This window comes from Nelusetta ayraudi, unplaced genomic scaffold (assembly GCF_046127955.1).
Source record: "Nelusetta ayraudi isolate G7.1 ecotype Tasmania unplaced genomic scaffold, CSIRO-AGI_Nayr_v1 ptg000011l, whole genome shotgun sequence".
NCBI classification, from domain to species: domain Eukaryota; kingdom Metazoa; phylum Chordata; class Actinopteri; order Tetraodontiformes; family Monacanthidae; genus Nelusetta; species Nelusetta ayraudi.
The window spans coordinates 13,912,501-13,930,792 of record NW_027466061.1 but is presented as its reverse complement, the minus strand read 5'-3'; the positions used below and the strand labels follow the sequence as shown (position 1 = coordinate 13,930,792).

The 18,292-nt window shown below is 43.5% G+C and overlaps 2 protein-coding genes across 6 annotated transcripts in view; both read left to right on the top strand.

The window, feature by feature from the left end:
- The first annotated feature begins 6,317 nt into the window (after positions 1–6,317).
- The window catches only part of ticam1 (TIR domain containing adaptor molecule 1), a 32,154-nt gene continuing 20,179 nt past the window's right edge, over positions 6,318–18,292 (top strand). Inside the window, exons 1-2 of one of the 2 annotated variants that reach the window (XR_012926254.1) lie at positions 6,318–6,577; positions 6,822–9,451. Coding sequence is in view for 1 of the 2 variants with exons in the window: in XM_076021238.1 (XP_075877353.1) it covers positions 6,920–8,701 (1,782 nt within the window). In the remaining variant the exon portion in view is untranslated. Of the gene's footprint in view, positions 6,578–6,821; positions 9,811–18,292 lie in introns of those variants that run through there. The other variant, XM_076021238.1, reaches the window with a different exon arrangement.
- camsap2b (calmodulin regulated spectrin-associated protein family, member 2b) overlaps positions 9,952–18,292 on the top strand; it is a 28,103-nt gene continuing 19,762 nt past the window's right edge. For all 4 annotated transcript variants that reach the window (XM_076021228.1, XM_076021226.1, XM_076021227.1 and 1 more), the window contains exons 1-2: positions 9,952–11,283; positions 15,557–15,816. In XM_076021228.1, coding sequence (XP_075877343.1) covers positions 11,145–11,283; positions 15,557–15,816 — 399 coding nt within the window. In that variant the 5' untranslated portion in view covers positions 9,952–11,144. The remainder of the gene's footprint in view (positions 11,284–15,556; positions 15,817–18,292) is intronic.

The window sequence follows — 18,292 nt, the reverse complement described above, 5'->3', positions numbered from 1 at the left end:
AAAATGGCACGCTCAAATCTCGACAAAGCAGCACATCATCTGATTATTGTGGGGATTTGAAGGCTCATTTGCATGACTAGTGGGAATGTTGCTCTCAGAAGTGTAGCACCTACAGTTATTCAGGATTTCAAACATCTCAAATGAGGGAAACAGCCTTGGCTTGGTTTCTTTTAAGCTCCTAATCTCCCCCTTCCTCTTAATTTAGCCGCGGCTTCAATCACAGGCTCTTTTCATAAATCTAACCGTGTGGGAGTTCATGCGTGTGACTGCTATCATGTGAAAGCCTTATAATTCCATATTCAGTGTCTTCCTTTTTAAATTGAAGGGTCATTTGGTTCTCCGCGGGTTTGGAGATTTCGGAACAATTTTCCGATAAGTAAGCCCGTATTAAGCAGATTGTAACAATTGGTTGGTTAATAAATAATTTAGCAAGGCTTTCACTTACAAGCCATGAATAAGAAATTGGCCTACTTGTTTGGCTGCCAGGTTGGTGAAAGCCCCCAATATTGGTGTTTATTTTTCAACAAATGACACAGAGAGGCTCCATCCACTGAAATAACCTCAGCAGCATTTCTATCATTTGACACTGAGCTCCAGGAAATGGGGGGGAAAATGCTTTTCAGACCTGCCTTAAAGCATTTTTCAGTTACCACCAATTCGAACTGCAGGTTTAATGATCATTTAAAAATTATGATTTAACAAATATTTACATCTCACTTGTGTCCTGGGTGGCTGAACTCTATTACAATTAAAGATAGTTCTCTGCTCAGATACTCCAACTGCAGGTGAGATAATGGGTTTAATTTCCTTAAAAGTGTCCAGTGATCATTTGCTCAACTTTGTGTGGGACTACACAGCACGTCTATCCCCTGTCTCATGTCCCACATACTGAGACAATGTCCCACATTCTGATTGGCTCCAATTAAATCACTGAAGAGCAGAACAGAATCCGGAATGTTTAGTTTGGTTAGTCGACCCAATCTGAGAATAATGCAAGAAATAACTTTCTATCATGGTCTACCATCTTCTTGCCATATCTTAGAATTTTTCCTGTGCATGAAACACATTTGATATAAATTATTGTATAACTCTGGATAATCTGCTTCTAGGATTTAGCTAAAATGGCACCAGGGTCACTATTTCTGGTGGTTTTATCATTTATGCTCCAGTTAATTAACAGCTGTTGTCCGCAGCATGTCTCTTAGCAAGAACACAGTCAAACATTTTGCAGTTTCAAACTATTTCTTTCAAGTTTCAGCGGTTTCATACTTTACAATAATTTCTAAGTCCATGTTCATGGTTACAGTATCTTAAAGGTTCAAGTGCTTCCAACAATTTGATTATATAGATATCAAATGCTTGCAAAAGAGAGCAGCAATCACCACAATTTACTCTTTTATTCCCCCTCTGCCTCCAAAACGGAAGCAACTGTAAAATTCGGGGTTGTCATCAGAGTCACACAGGTTTTGTTTACTTGATGAGCCGGAGTGTCTTCATTTAGCCGCTGTTTGGAAACTGTTCCTACGTCGCTAATTACAAACCGCAGTGTGAGCACCTTACTTCGCATCATCAACAGTGGGGCACGGTCCCTGCCAATGCCAGAACACCTCCACCAATCCCGCACAGGGTTCTGCCATCCTGGGTGCCTCCTGTCGGCTTTTGCTCTAACTCAACGCCAGGAGCACATGCTCCATCTCAATTAATCACTGAGTTTCTAATGGAATGCTTCCCTCCAGGATGAGGCCCATCACAGAGGGGGCTGCAGTCAGTGCCGTCGGTGAAGCTGCTCTGATTGCCTGAACACTCGCGCAGCTTTAGAGTCACTGCAGATGTCTGCTAATTGTGGTGATTATGGCGAACGGAGGGGGGTAGGAATATGTAATGAATTTCCTATTGCTTTCATGCCTCACATCCTTTGGTTGTGTGCATCTGCTATACAAGGCGAAGGCTTGCATCCGCAGGGCTTGCAGGCGGACAAAAGTGACATGGGGGTCTGAGCAAGGGGCTTTTGGATGGGCAGTTTTTCTAACACCAAGTGCAGCCAGATTTTTTTTTCTCTGTTAATTTTCCACACAGTGCTGTTTTAATTCATTCGTTCTCCTTTACTCTATGCTCTTATCTATTCTTTGTAATATATTTTTTTCTTCTTTGAAATAATGAACATGATTTTAAAATCTTGACTTAAGAAATGAATAACCTCTTTCTTTGGTTAAAAAAAGACTCCAACTAAAACCTATCAAAAACATTTTTCTTCTTTTTTTGTCCTTTTTTTCTTCAAGTTCCGGTATTTTATTATTTTCTTAACAGTTTCAACTTCAAGAAAAATCATGTTTTTTTGTTTTTTTTTGAGAAATACCTAAAAACTTTACAAACAAAAGTTGTGCAATTGTAGAAACTCCAAAGTAGAAACAAAATTACAAAAATTGTAGAAGGGCAAAATTATCACTATTGTTTTGTGAAATATTTAGTTGCAAACTAAATTCCTCCAAATGTTATAGCTTTCCATTTGCACATTCAAAACTGTCTTGTGCTTAAAATAGAATGTGCCATTTGTTTACATATACGCTTTTATACGGTATAGTAGCTCATAAAACCTGTTTCACCTTAACTATCATGGCTCAGGTTTTGGATATAAATCAACCGACATATCTGTTTGTTTAATCTGAATGTATGTGTTTTCAGGACGTTTCAAAGCCAGTCTTACTGGTTCCTCCGGTTTGAAGACTACACTAAATAACTGACAAGTCAGAGGAAAAACACATCTCATAATCATTTTCAGAAGGAATACATTTATACAAAATAGAATTTTTCATCATAAAAATCTGGGAGAGATTTAACTGAATCAGTGATTTAAAACTACTGTTATCCATAAAGAAAATATTTTTAGACTGGCTCCTCAAATCTCGGTACATAAGAAACAAAGCAATTTTATAAAATTTGTAAAAGTGAGACTAGTGAGTGTGAGTCCTGCTAATTTAAAAAGCCATGTGTAAATTGCTCGTGCAGCTTAACCACGTATTAAACCCGGAGAGGATTATTCATGCAAACTGAATTTCTTGTCTTTGTGGTTTTCGTGCCACTCTTGGACATAGTACTTTGGACGCTGAACTGGAACAAATCATATTCATACATTTAGCATATTAATGAAGTTAAATATCAGACACCCCCTACCCCTACTGCCGAATACAAACATGCCTGATTTATTGTGGATGTGCGTTTGCGAGGCAAGAGTTGGCTAATTCCTCCGAGGCGAGTGCCCTTGCTGTCACACTGATCAAAGACTTTCTCTTGATATGAACATAAACTGCTCCATGGCCCCATCACCATCAATGTCTGTGCATGTGTGTGTGTGTGTGTGTATGTGCGCGCGCGTTAGCGCCAGTGTGTGTTTGTGCATGAACATGCAAGAAGCGGTTGGGGTCTCTTGTGTGTGCGTGTGTGTGTGTGTGTGTGTGTGTGTGTGTGTGTGTGTGTGTGTGTGTGTGTGTGCGTGCGTGTGTGTGTGTGTGTGCATATGCATCCCCCATCACCAGAGGCTGTATTATGCATTGTTGTTGGCATGGCCTACATGCTCACCCAAGCATGCTTCAGTGTGGTACAATGCACACGTCTTCCCGTCCGTGCTGCTCTCCCCCTATCGTGTCCGCGGGCCGCTTCATTTACCTTTGCTCCTGAATTAATGCTAGTTAACTGTCACATTAACTCAGATCTGTTGCCGCACTTTGTCAACAACACAAACCGGGCTGGCCTTTCTTTTTTTTTACGCTTTGATACACAACACGCGCATAGGCTAAGTCGGACCGTGGCAGCGAGCGAAAGCTGCAGCTGTCAGTATAACCTGAACAAAATGTACTTGTGTAACGTCTCAAGGCCATGCTCTGCTTTGTGTACTGCCCTGCTGAGTGCTGGAGTGTCTTCAGCGCAGGTGTTTCATTCAGGCGTCCAAGACCGCAGGGGTGTGGACGCTGTATCGAAACTGCGTATATGTCCTCGCATGTACATGTGTGTGGGGGATATATGTGCCAGCTAGGAGCAAGTGTGTTAAATTCTCTTAGCATGTGTGACGAATCAAGTGGCTGGGAAAAGAGCGCCACAGTGCACGGCCTCACTTGGCCTCTCACAATCTGAATTCTAAAGACCCTATCGATCTGTCAAGGTCTCGGCTCCCATTTTGCTCCATCCCCTATCTCGCCATCTTATCTGTTTGTCTTTGTTTCACCATCTCTGTATCTTCTGCTGTGTCTGTCTTTGTATCTCGCTCTTTTAGCCCCTTGCTTGTTTTGTATAGACGTGCAGAATGCGGAGATGCAATGAGTGTGTGAGACAGATAAAAAAAAGAAAAGGAGAGAGCGCATCCCCCACTCATACGTCTTTCATCCTAATCCGTAGTCTCTGTCCAAGAAAGGGCCTCCTTTTCACTTGTCTGCCCTAAAGCCTCTTATACGTGACCCCTCTTCTTCTCCCTAGGGCGCTCTCCCACGGCCAGCAGCCACTCTCTCAAAAAGACACGGCAAACACATCTGTGCACTTAGGTTTGTGGCAAAATGAGTGTAAAGTTGCATTTGTTTGCCAAGAGTCAGTGTTCAGCGTTCGGGAGTCAGCGTTCCGCTCAGCTCTTCAGACTAAACCAAAGAGGACACAACTGGCAGAGGTTGGAGCACTGTGGCTCAAAGAGCCGTGATGGAAGCTGCACAAAAGCCACAAATTGATGGAATGTCCTACTACATGTTTTGCCAGGAGCCGATTGCATATTTTTTTTTGCCAGGCTGACTAACACAGCTGCTGGGAGAGAGTGTCGCTCATTAAAAGAAGTGACCTTAATAAAGATGGACGTTTGGCAGTCTGTTATGCAACTGACGGAGGATGATCCTGAGGCAGTGTGCGCGTGTGTGCGTCAGAGCGTGCATGGCCTTTTTGTGCATCTGCTTGTATGTGTCCATGTGTGCTTGGGAGGTATATCAGAATAAGGTGAGCGGACAATTATTCTGATGATTGGTCAGGCTGTGGCACGGCTCAGAATGCTGTCTCTGGCAAATTGTACAAGATAAATTCCTAATATCGGGGGACGGGGAGGGGGGGCAGTCTTGGATAATAATAGTAAAATGTAACTGGGTTGTGATGATGATCTCATTATGACAAAATGAACATTTTAGAGGTGGATTTTCTTTTTCTTTTCTTTTTTTTTTTTACATATATCTTGTCAAGCTCTTTAAAGAGTGAAACAATTTTTAATGATTAAACTTTAATTTGCAATTTGTGTGTAAAGGGCTTCTATGGTTGTTTTAACATGTGTGAAATATGCAATGTACATATCTGGGCCTGCCTCATAGGTTTTAAGGTGAAAAGTAAAATAAAGTAAAAGACCACCCTAAGCTTACTGTGATGTATATAGAGCTGGGTGCAGATTAAAAAATGTCATCTACTAAAGCATAACCATAAAAAAACTGCTGTTCACCTGGGTATTATTATTATTATTATTATTATTATTATTATTATTACAATTATTATTATTATTATTACTGTTGTGTTTGTATGTTTAACCCTGTGATGACAGAAGAAAATCTACCTTGATGCTATTCCCTTTTAGTCTCGAGAAAATGTCTGTGGCCCTCCTGCTTTATAGGATAATTTAAACTGAGACTATTTTCACACAGCTCCATATTTTAGCTTGATCTTCCCTTTATGTTTAAGGGTTGGAGAAAGGAGGGCTGTGGTCTGTTGGCATGAGCTATAAATGGAGATACTTGATCCAGTAGCGGCATATATCAATGCTACAATACACATAGAAAAACCACCCATCCTATAGAGTGAGTGAGTAGGTTCTCAGAAGTGGCTATACTGTAAACACTGGACTGGAATCGGCTCAGAGAACACAGAGGCTCTCTGTCTGCGACATATTGAGGGATTTGATGCCGGCCTGTGCTCTCCCTCAGCGTGACCCCACCCCTGGTAAATACAGGGTTGGAGGTTTTCTCCATGGATAAAAATACATTCTCAGGAGAGAGGGAGAATACCAGAATCCTTCTTGTCTGCACAGTCGGTGGACAAGTAGCTGAACGCTTCCACACCCATCACGCTTTTCTTGATGATAATCTATTATTTTCTTCAGATCTGTGAAGATTGTGTGTTATGAGAGACTTTACTTTTCAAAGGCTGATGAAAAAGAAAGTTAAAAAAGAATCTCAGGGGATTTCAAACGTTCACACATCTGTTTTCCTGACAGTTACTGTGTGCGGTAACGTGGTTTTTTTTTTTTTAGCAGTCACACATACCCTTTTTACTTTTGTCTTTTGTCCCTCCTGGGTTCCTATACCCACACAGCATGTGACATCATCAAGCAGGCAGGGGCCTACTTCAACCAGCACTCACGCCACGTTCCTGAAATTTAAACTTCAACTTTTAGAATAGTCTTTGTTGGAAGTGTTGTTCTTTTAACAGGAATTTCCTGTTTGTATCAGACAAAAAGGAGTTTATTGCTGTTGAACCAAAGTGGAAGACATACTCTGGACGACTTCCTTGTTTGAGGTGGAAGTTCATAGAGCACTATTATTGCTAAGCCGCTTGTAGCTCAAAGCTGGTAAGTGAATGTCTTCGAGTTTTGGTTCATATGTTGATGTTATAGTGCCCGTCTGTTTACTGTCATGTGGATATAGTTGAACAACAACAACACAGGTCCAACCTGTTTGGCTGCTTATACTCCACTCTGCTACTTATTTTATCACACAGTAGCACGTTAAGCCTGTCTTTTGTATGATCATGCACTGCACAGGGACCTCACAATGTCTAATGCTTGTTCATTTGATTCTTTTTTCTATACATAGAAGCAAGACATGTCCATGTACTGCACCTCTCCCTGAACAGACAGAGAACATGTAGTATTGTCACACCACGCAGATCGAGTCACAGGCAAAACTGAAAAATGAGCTCCCACAAAGAACGGACCGGACCCAAAGAAGTCTTTGACATACTAAGGAGAGCCCCAGTGGAGCGACTCATAAGCCTGACCTTCCAGCTGCGTGAGACTCCAGCGGAGAGACTCATACATGTTTTGACCCTTATCATCCTCCAACGAGAGGAACAGGCAGTGGAGAAATTAAACACGCTCATGGATCATGACCTGGCTAAACACCTTGCGGAGAAGTGGGAGAGAAGTCAAGGTCAACTCGAAGACTTTGCCACTAGTTGTGTTGATATGGGGGATTTCAGTCTGGATTCCTTGGTGCTGCTGGCTCGCGTCTTCAAAGTCTTGTCAGAGCAAAGACTGTGCGATCTGCCTCTAAGGAACCTGGCGTATAAGAGAGCCCTCGCCGGGGACAATCAGAAAACAAGCACTTGTGAGGATCAGGCATACAAAAATCTCAGGGAGGAAGCTAAAATGGTCTGCGGGTTTGAGGAGTGGATGTACTCATCTCCTGATCTCAGGTCGAGTTCTCACCGGGACTCTCAAAGTAGCTTTGGAAGAGGAAGTACGGCTTTAGGAATGACTCTCTCGCAGGAGCAGCAAGAAGGAGTTAATAGTCTGCCGAGTCCGCTGAAGGCCAGCTCCATGGCTCCCTCATACCCGTCACATCTGGAGATAAGTATACCTCCAACAGCCCTTTATCCAGAAGAGAGAAGTACCCCTGAAATGTCGCAGACAAGCAACAACAAGCACCTTATTAGTGGATCAGAAGCAAATGTTGCACCGGGAGACCCTCAGCCTACAACCTCTGAAAGTTCTGGTTTCGCTCAAAATAAGCACCTCAAGGTAGACGAGAAATTAGCGGCACAAAACACAAAGTTGGAAAGTCTCCCTGGTAACACCTGTCAGCCGAGTCTCATCCCAACTCCTGCGGCAAGCGCCAGCCAAATCACTATGCCTGCTGGAAGTGTAACGCAGGAACAACAGGAAGCAGAAGAGTGTGAAGAGGAGGAGGACGAAGAGACAACGTTTTACGCCTTTGTCATCTTGCATGCACCTGTGGACGCCGGCATGGCTGACAGCATGAGGGTCAGACTGGAGAGTATCATCGGCAAAGAAGGGGCGACTTTCTCAGATGACTTTGCCATGGCGGGGAAGAGCTCTCTAAGGTGCGTGGAGGACGCCATCAACAACACGGCCTTCACCATTCTGCTTCTCACCCGAAACTTTAACACTCACATGCAGGACCTGGAGACAAACTCTGCCCTAATCAATTCCGTCAACAAGGCACACAAGCACAACACTGTCATACCACTCCTCCCGCAGCAAAATGCCACAAAGGAAATTTCTTTGGTCCTGCAGACAATAACTCCACTTGTGGAGGACAGGAACTTTGAAAGAAAAGTAAGGAGGTCAATGTCTCAAGTGGCGATCAGGAAGCAGCACAAAATATGGATTGAAGAGCAGAAAGTGAAAAGTCAGATCAAGAAACAGGAGAGACTGAGGCAGCTGAAGCAGCACAACAAGCAGTTCATCAGAGAGGTTGAGAAGACCCAGTCGCTGGAGAGCGAGAACATCAGGCTGCTAATGGCACAAAGGCTTCTTCTAGGCTCAGCCATTCCTACGCAGAATGATAGTGAGGAGTGCAGGGCCTGGTGGCATCAGCAGCAGCAGCCAAACATCCACATAAACAATGCAAAATACATCATGATTGGCAATGACTCCCAGATGACTGTGGATCTGGGTGGAGGTGTGGATCTAAACGACTCAGAGGGCAGAGAGGAAGAAGACAGAAAATAGGAAGCAAGATAAACTCAATTTATTTAAGATTCACGAAGAAACAACACTAAAAGTTTATTGTTTTTGTTTTGCTGTGATTTTAATTGGAACTGAAAAGACAGTTATAAAAAAAATATACTGTAGGAAGTTGTAATTGACGTGTCATGATGCCGTGCAGCAAGGCTAGGAGTGCACATGAATACCTTATACTTGTAGAAGACTGCCATCTAATGGCAAAAATATGGTACACAAGTCCTGTCTCCTGGAGCTGCACGAACCTTGTGCAGGCACTAGGGTGCAATACCGCTTCATTAAGGGTGCTTTGAATCTTTCCTGGGTGCTCTAGGCAGGAGGGTGCAGTGTCATTCTGTTTCGCCGTTGCTCCGAGATCTGACCAAAAAACAAAAAAACAGATTCAATAGATCTAAGTCAGGTGTATGGGAAGCAGCTGCAGCCATAGGAATTAATTTGGGGTGATCAAGTTTCCTCCTTCCTTCCTTCCCTTTTTCATTGGTTTTTCTTCCTGTCTTTTGGTACGTTTTAACAGTCATTGTTGTATGAATGTGACTCAGAAGCAGTCACAATTTTAAGATATTTTTTATAAGCTCTGTTTTACACTTGACTGTTACAGGTCACAGCACAAGTTTTAAATAATCTTTAAAGAGAGTTTTTTAGAGAAGGTAGATAATTGCTGAAAGCTTGTAATTGACAAGCAAGCTGTGCAGAAAATGTCCCTCACTCATATTGTCAGTGTAATCCTCAATAGGAAATGTTTGATTTTTTTTTGTGTGTGTGTGTGTGTGTGTGTGTGTGTGTGTGTGTGTGTGTGTGTTTTATAGGTTAAATCATCAGAAAAAGTCATAAGTATGAAGCCATTTTGGTGTTGTGGGTTAAATAATGAAGCATGTTGACAATTGTGTGAACTTGATTCCTTTTTTAATCTACAGAAAAAAATATACAAAAAATCAGTACTGGATGTATTTCTGTCTGTACATTTGTTTTCATTTCTGCCATATTAATGACGTGGGAATAACATTCTTGGTATTGATAAAATGCATGGGATTATGTATGGTTGTGTTGCTCCATATATTAAAGACCAAACTGAATACTGAGTCCAAACATTACTACAATTACAGTGAGTAATTTATTATAGTATCGCCACAGGTTTTGTGTCACTTTCTCAAATGTGAAATGGAAAATGACGTCAAGAAAATCGTGTGATAATGAAATGAATTTTGAGGAACTGAAAGCGATAAAAGCTACGAAATGAATCCATTGAAGGTATTTAAAGACCGCCATGTGCGATATTTCAAAGGGGTCTAATGCCATCAAACGGAACTAAATATGCATAAGGATGTTTTAGTTTGACGGAGTCACCAACTGTCGGGTTGTTTTGTGAGTCATTTGCATTCGTGGTTCCACCATATTGCACTACCAATGTAATTGCAACATGGTTTCTTATCTTAAGGTGCAGTTAAATCTTCCACCCTGTGCCTTTAATTTTTCGTGATCTTTTGTTAGCAATTGCAATGTCATGACTTATTTTAAAATGTAGTGTAAATGTCTTGGATTACATTTGGTATTAAGGTTATTGTTACATTTTCAGTTGCTGTGTTTTTTGTTGGAATTATTTCTGGTTCAATGAACTAAACAAACTTTCATTAATTAACATAAAACGGAATACAAGTTAAGTCAATCCTTTTTTTATTTCCCCTGATGGGCATCATATAGTTCTATTAAGCAACGTTGGCTTTTATGCTATCCAGCTGCCGTCTATGGGAACCAGATGTGGCTGCATGGCCCCTCCCGCCTGCGTGCACCCCACCTCGGTTTGAATCCTCGAGGAACCGGGACTAGAGGCTGGGGTGGGTGGACCGCGCAGGCGCAGTGGCATCATCCCTCGGATCGGTGCGGCAGGAAAAACGCAGAGGATCCGCCGCGGCGCGGAGGGACCGGGAGACAGAGAGACAGGCCCGGAGGAGAAAACCTGGGGGAAATCAAAAGGAGGGACGACTGTCATGGAGACCAACACCGGCTCTCTCTGACTTGTGGACCCGTCCTCTGGCGTCGGTTCTCCTGCTCCCACCGCCGCTCCGTCATGTCGGACAACCTGAAGATAGTCTCGCCAGGGAGCGGGAGCAAATCTCCCCAAATGTTCCCTCTGAGCTGAGCCGAGCTGTCACTCCACCAGGACATTCCCGGATACTGAAAGAATGGACCATCTGAAACCGAGGTGCGGCCTTTTCCCCTTCAACCTAAAATAAAAGCCGAGGCCACGTTTCTGCATTATTTTTTTTCTTCGTCCTGAGAGAGGCGGGGAGATTTTTGCTGCATCGAATTCCTCTGGACGGGATGTCAACCGCAGCCCGGAGGAATTCCTAAGTCTGCCCTGTTACCCCTCTCCCTCCTGGGTGTGTGCGTGTGTGTCTTCTCGCACAACCGGTTCCAAAGAGAGTGAAAAAAGATGGGAGATGCTGCGGATGAAAGGGGGATGAGACGGACCTTCATCGTCCCGGCCATCAGGAGCTTCGACCACTACGACTTCACCAGGGCCAAGATCTCCTGCAGCCTGGCCTGGCTGGTGGCCAAAGCGTTCGGCTCCGGTAGGTTCGGCCTCTAGGTGTCTCACATCCACGGGCATCACCGCTCCGATCGTCACACAGCACCTGGTTGTTTACAGGTCGACCATAAACAGGATTTCCTGCCCAAGTTGCATCAATTAAACCTGTTGCAGGTCACATGCTGCAGACTGGTAGAGGTCAAACCTCCTGGGTCTGTGTGACTGCTCCATTAGCCTTCACATGACTGATGCCTAAAGGACAGCAACATGGTCTGTTGATTTCTGAAAAGAAATGTGAGGCTCTGACGCAGCACAACTTAAAAAAAAAAAAAAAAAAGGCCTGAAAAATCCTGCAGCAAATATGCGACTAATGCCCCTCACATGTCTCATGGTGAACATCAGTAGCAGAACTTCTGCACATACCTTATTTCTGTTAGCTAAGGCTGGAGCAAAGCAGCAAATGCTCATAATTTCTTCATGTTCACCATCTTAAAGCTCCCATAAGGTACAAAATTCACTTTACTAATGTTTTCTACCAGTAATGTGTTTCTAGTCTGTCATCGCATTCCTCAGAGATTAGAAAAGTGAATGATTATTTATTCATTTTGTTTATTTATTTCCTTTGTGATGTCAGAGGGGGCACTGATACTTCTCCCTGCTTATTGACCACACCTCCAGACAGGTGTGGGTCTGAACAGCCACACTGTTTTTGTTCTCTTCCAAACATGGGAAAATCCCAACAATCTATCACTTCTGTCAGGAAGTTAATACCAAAAATTTGCCATGGAGGCCATAAGCAGAGAGCTTAATATACTGTTTTTTGTTGACCTGTAGATTAATTGGGCAGTACTGCTGCGCCGGAGTTGAGAGTGAAAAATTAAGATCGGAATCCAAGCGTAACATGGATCATTTAAAACATACCTTGTGGTTTGTCAATAGCTTAAAACAGTTACGAGCAAATACTTTTCCGGTTCTCTTTCACTGTTATATAAACATATTTTATATATATTTCAGCCCCATTTTATCTGTTCCCTCCCAGCATAGTAACAGCTGTTTTCCTCAACAGCACCACTGGTGATGTTTATATATGGAAGTCCGTGTCTTACAGTCATTCCTCACAGTTTTGTCGTTCTTCCCCGGGACAACAGCCTGCTTTGCTGCACCATCTCACTCTTCTCATGCTTCTACAGCTGCTGCTCCTCCAGCAACACACAGACAAGGCAGAACAACAAAGGCACAAGTTAAATACCTGACCTCTGAATCACTGCCATTGATCTCGCATCGAGGGCCAAACAGGGAGGGCTGGTGGTGGGTGACAGCATGTGAGAAGGTTGTTCTTAGTTCATGAGAAGACCTACGGCACTCAGCAGCATATTGCTGCTCCTTCCCATCTCTTAGGGCGACACAGTTTCTGCTTCCAGATCTGCTGAGAAGTGTTGCCCAGTTCCGAACCAATCCTCTGTGTCTTCTGACTGGCCAGAGGGGTGATGGATAGATAGTGGTGGTGCTCAGAATGAGCAAATATCTCTGTGTTTCCGCTGCATTGTAATGCAATACTTAGAAAATGTATGGATGCAGAAGGGACAGGAAATGTATGTTCTGCAATGCATGCATAAATCCATTGCACAACTGTTTTCAGTGATAATTCATTGATCCCCTATATTGTTGTTTACAACAGTTAGTTGCTGTGTTTCATTTAATGTAACTCTCTCATGGTAGTGCAACAAATCGGAGCATTTGCTGTGCTTCTGGAACCCCAGTGTTGTTTGTGCTGACTTCTAACGTTAAGTGCAAGAGCAAGCAAGAAAAAAAAATCCACAATATGCCTCGACTCAGAGCAAAAGTTAATTGGTGATGTATGGTAAAAGAATATAGAATTAAGTAACAAAAGACAACACATTTAAGTGTTAAAAGGGGTTTTGAGAAGCCTGTCGTAGATGGCGGGATGATGTTTTTGTTGCTGTGCTCAGTTGAATTGGAAGTCGTACCAAGCCATGCATGCAGACTTGAGTCTTTAGCTCAAATTCAAGATGTTGTCAGTCATTTTGCTGAGCGTGATCTAAAACACAGACAGAAGGACCCTTGAAAACACATCAGAGGGGAGGAGGACCTGAAGGTCTGATGCAGCATGCATTTGAGCCATAAGATCTTTACTTTTTTTATCCACTGAAAGCAGCCTTGCGTGAAAACAGATCTCCTGGAAATAGCTGATTTAGCTCTCTGTTTACAGCCCGCTGTTAAAAAAACTAAAAAACAGTTTAGCTTCTCACTTCCTTTGATGCTTTGTTGGACCTTCAACAACAGAATCTTTGTCGCTAAATCGGAAGGGATACCGTTTGAATTTTGTGTCATCACAAAGGGCTGATTTCCAGTACTGTGTTTTGTCTCAATTTGTCTGAAAAATGGAGCACCAAAAGAGGGAAAGGATGGAATTTTCCTCATGACATTGATAGGATAACAACACTGTGTTGTTGGAAAAAAATGATAAAGTGAATTTTGAATAATATGGGAACTTGTGATTTAGTGTATGAAACAGTCAAACACTAAAATGGCCTGTTCTGGTTTCACAGTAATCTCCAGAAAATTGAAGTGAAACTATTTGCTGACATCGCCAGAGAACTTAGTGAAACAATTTTCCACAAGTTGTGCAGCAGCAGAGATGAACTTTGCTGATTGTGGCCTTGTGCATGCTGAGCTGTGATACCAGAGGTCTCCAGGGGAGCAGTCTTCGTCGTGCCTGCACTTCCTGTGGCAGCTACTTCCTGTCTGTTTCCTCTTTGATGGCCGACACAAAGGCGACAGTTTTTTCGTGTTGTTTTGTTTTGTTTTTTAACCTGACACAGCAGCTTTTAATGAACTCTAGAAAATCTGGCTCCATTGTTCTGTTGTAGTCAGCTGTCACTATGTGATCATGTTTTTTTTTGTATCTTAGACGAATGGAAATCTGCTTCCCTCCAAGCTGTTAATCTGTGTATGAACATGTAAGTAGTTTAGTGTAAGAAACCATCACCACACACGTTCTATTTCGCCAAATATTGTATCTTAAAGGGTTAAGTACAGATCCACACTCAGCTTCATTGATGTTCCCACAAATGTAGTGTTGAATAAAGAGCTGTAAACAGACAGAGGAAGGCTTGTTACCAAGTAAACGTTGATGTGGTTTAACATTTGCCTGTTGCTTCGACTCTTCTCATCACTCTCTGCAGGAAGGGAGGGGAAGACTTTAAAAAAAAAAAAAAAACCTTCGGAAAACTGCTGAGGTTTGATCACATGCACTCTGGGTTTTCTATTTTGCCTGCAGTTCGTGTTTACATCTTCTATTTTAATCACAATGGGCTTTTTCTGTTCTTTTATTTTTATTTTATGTTATTTTGCTTTTCCACTATTTGGCCTCAGTGTAGTTTGTGCTAATACTGTAGTTAAAGCTGCACCTTTAAGAGTGATTCCTGCCGCGTCCTTTGTTTCCATCTGTGTGACTCAGAGAGGCATTTGGGGAGGAAATGACCCTACACACCAGGAATACACACTCATACTGAGGCATGCCGTGTCCTCAGTACACACACACACACACACACACACACACACACACACACACACACACACACACACACACACACACACACACGTACACGCACTTCAAAAGTCACACACACCCGTGGCTAACAACAACATAGTCTGGCCAAGATAATGTGCGTCCAACTAGATGAGAAGACAAGATGAGAAGGCACCTTTGGAAGACACTCACAGTCTTCCCATTGTTTGACCTACACAACAAAAACAAATGTATATTATAGCCGGTGAATATTCTTAGTGGAATGACATCAACTGTCAATCATTATGAAAATGAGATATTTTTTGAGTACTAGGAAATTGTTGAGGCATCATCTCCCTCTGGTGTGTACCAACAGGTGTTGATCTGGTCATTCCCACCAGGGCAGAAGGTGCAGCCAAAACGACCACAAAAGGCAGCGCAATATGGAAAGAATTGTAGCATAGGCTTCAATACATTCACCATTTGCCTCTCTAATTCCTCTCTCTCTCTCTCTCTCTCTCTCTCTCTCTCTCTCTCTCTCTCTCTCCTTCTCTCGTTCTCCCTTTCTCTCTCTCTCTCTCTCTCTCTCTCTCTCCCTCTCTCTCTCTCTCTCTCTCTCTCTCGCTCTCTCTCTCTCTCTCGTTCTCCCTTTCTCTCTCTCTCTCTCCCTCTCTCTCTCTCTCTCTCTCTCTCTCTCTCTCTCTCGTTCTCCCTTTCTCTCTCTCTCTCTCTCTCTCTCTCTCTCTCCCTCTCTCTCACTCTCTCTCTCTGTCAATGTTCTCAGACTCTGTACCAGAGGAACTGGTGGAGCCGTTGTACAGGGACCAGTACAACCAGGAGCACGTGAAGCCTCAGGTGGCCTGCCTGCTCCAGTCCGCCGAGCTCTACTGCCGAGCCGGGAGCCTGATCCTCCGCAGCGATGCCGTCAAACCTCTGCTGGGCCACAACGCCGTCATCCAGGCGCTGGCGCAGAAAGGCCTGTATGTCACCGACCAGGACCGGTTGGTGACCGAGAGAGACCTGACCAGCACACCCATACACATGGTGACAGGACACACGCTCCACACACACACACGACACTCAGATATTTACGATGATTTAGTTTTTTTTCTTTTGGCTTCATCTGGATGTTGACGCTCAGAATGATCAGAACGTCAACAAGTGTGACACTAATAAGTGATCACATGGGTTTGTTTTGCGAGGCTGCACATACGCTGATTAAAATATGAGCCACTCCATTACTCTGCTGAGCTAAATTTTAAAACGTAGCACAAGTTTCGACCAGTTTCATTGATGTTGCATCTTTAATGTGTGAGAAGAACCATTGCCATATTTACAATGGTACAAATCAGAGAAAAATCCACATTCAGAGGTTGAATCCATAAATAGCTTTGTTTCTGGAGAGGTGGAGGCTTCGCTATGTCTTCTCTTCCTTGTGTGGGGGATATTATAAAGTGACTTGTAGGGTGCGTTTGCATGTTCTGTCATCCTCTTACATCCGTCCTGTTGGGAGAATAACAACCACTAATGACAGGTTTCCCCACGGCAACCCATTACTCACTGTTGGCTCCCCATGTTATTAGATAGGAAAGGGCCAACATGCCTTAGCCCACACTGCTAAAACATACAGCAGTCTAACAATATAAAGGCTGCAGTCCTGTCTTATTTTTACACTTACATATTCCCAACCAAAGAGAAAAATGTTTTGATCTTTATTGAAAGAATTGCTATTGATAGTTATAAGTGGCTGTTAACATAGACTTTTCTTCAGCGTCAGAGCAGTTCTTATGAGAAGTCAGTTTTTAGCATTAGTTAATATCAATGGAATAATAGGGATGGAAACATTGTTGTCTGCCTCCCTAAAAATTATCCATGCGTCCATATTCACCTAATTTTTCGTTCCATTGGTGTTTTGTTTTTTTCAGAAATTTCTGCCTTGTTACGTAAACCATGTTTGCCTCTTGGCTTTCAAAGGAATCTTCATTAATATTTGCCAATAGCCAATCAGGGATCAGGAGTCGATGGGTCAGGCCTCAGAATTCATAGAAAACAAATCTTTTTGTAAAGAGAAACCTCCAGACAGCAGGTTAGATTTACCAGCAATGTGAGGCAGAGGTTCCCTCACTCCTGAATGGCTGGAACACTTTGACTAATTGCCAAATCAATTGATGGGCTCATGATGGCAGCTCCATAGTGGCAGCACTTTTTATGGGGCCAGAGTCAAACAGATTTAGTTCCACTCCAGCATGCTGTTTATAGTCGTGAGACAGGAGGAGGAGGAGGAGGAGGAGGAGGAGGAGGAGCAGGAGGAAGAGGTGGCTGGGTGAGGCTGTGGTGGCTCCGTCCAGACACACTCTGTTAGCGCACGCACGGCTGCAGCAAGCGGCCTCTTCTGCTGACGCCAAAAGGTGTCTGCATTGCAGTGCACCCCCCCCCTCCCCCCGCTCCCTCCCCCCGCTCCCTCCATCCTCCCCTCGCTGCTCTCAGGCACCGCCGCATCCATCTCATGCAAAGCCCCTCAGAGTTCTTGGATTAAGTTGAGGGCGGTGCGGCATTATTTTCTGAATGTTTAACTGAAGCCTAAACCCGTTTCATCAAGCGCGCACCCCTGCCCACCTTCCCTTTCCTTCCCTCCATCAGGTTATATATCATCATCTGCTGCTGTCGGCTGCGAACGCGGTGACGAGGGAAGGGCAATTGATTGTTTGGCTGCAGCGTCTCATTGTATGAAGATGCTATAAAGCCATTGGTGATAACACACACCTTGTCCTTTAAACCTGGACGGAACATCTGAAATGAAGGAGCCATTTCAACCTGACATTGTGTAATGAGGTGTCGGCAGGAGGAAGAAATATCACCAGCTGGCTCTCTCATTTCTTCTTGTGACGCCACCAGACAATTGCAGGATTTTCCGTTTGTCCTTGCTGCCTTGTATGCTTTTAATTTGTGCTCTTGCAATGCAGAGAAGAGAGTGTGTATGTGTGCATGCTGTGTGTGTGTGTGTGTGTGCTTAAGTGGTTGCATGTATTTGTAGACTCAGCTGGATAATCTTAGTCACACTGAAGTGAAAGCTTTGGGCTCATTTTTGGGTTTCAGGGCATCTTGCATGGAAAAAAGTGATGACCTCATGGTTTTAGAAGACCAGAGGAAAAAGTCGTGTGGGTCGGCGAAGGAGTGGCGGTCTGTCAGATAGATATATATACACGAACACACACACACACACAGAGGGAGAGCAGTGAAAGGCGGGTGATGAGCCTGAGTTTTCTGGGGCTGCCATTTGGCTGCACACCCAGGAGGAAGCAGAGAAGTGGAGCAAGAGAGGAGAGGAAAGAGTGAGTATGGACATCCAGAGCAGAGTGGAAATTTTTTTGTAAGAGCTTTGGAGAGACAGAAGGCAAAAGGCATGGAGGAGAGAAAAGACAATATGCAACAAAAGACAATGGGTTAAAAAATAAAGTGGCCGGTTTGGGCGACACAAGCACGTTGGAACTGTAGTGAGATTGTTAATGCGGCCATCTGG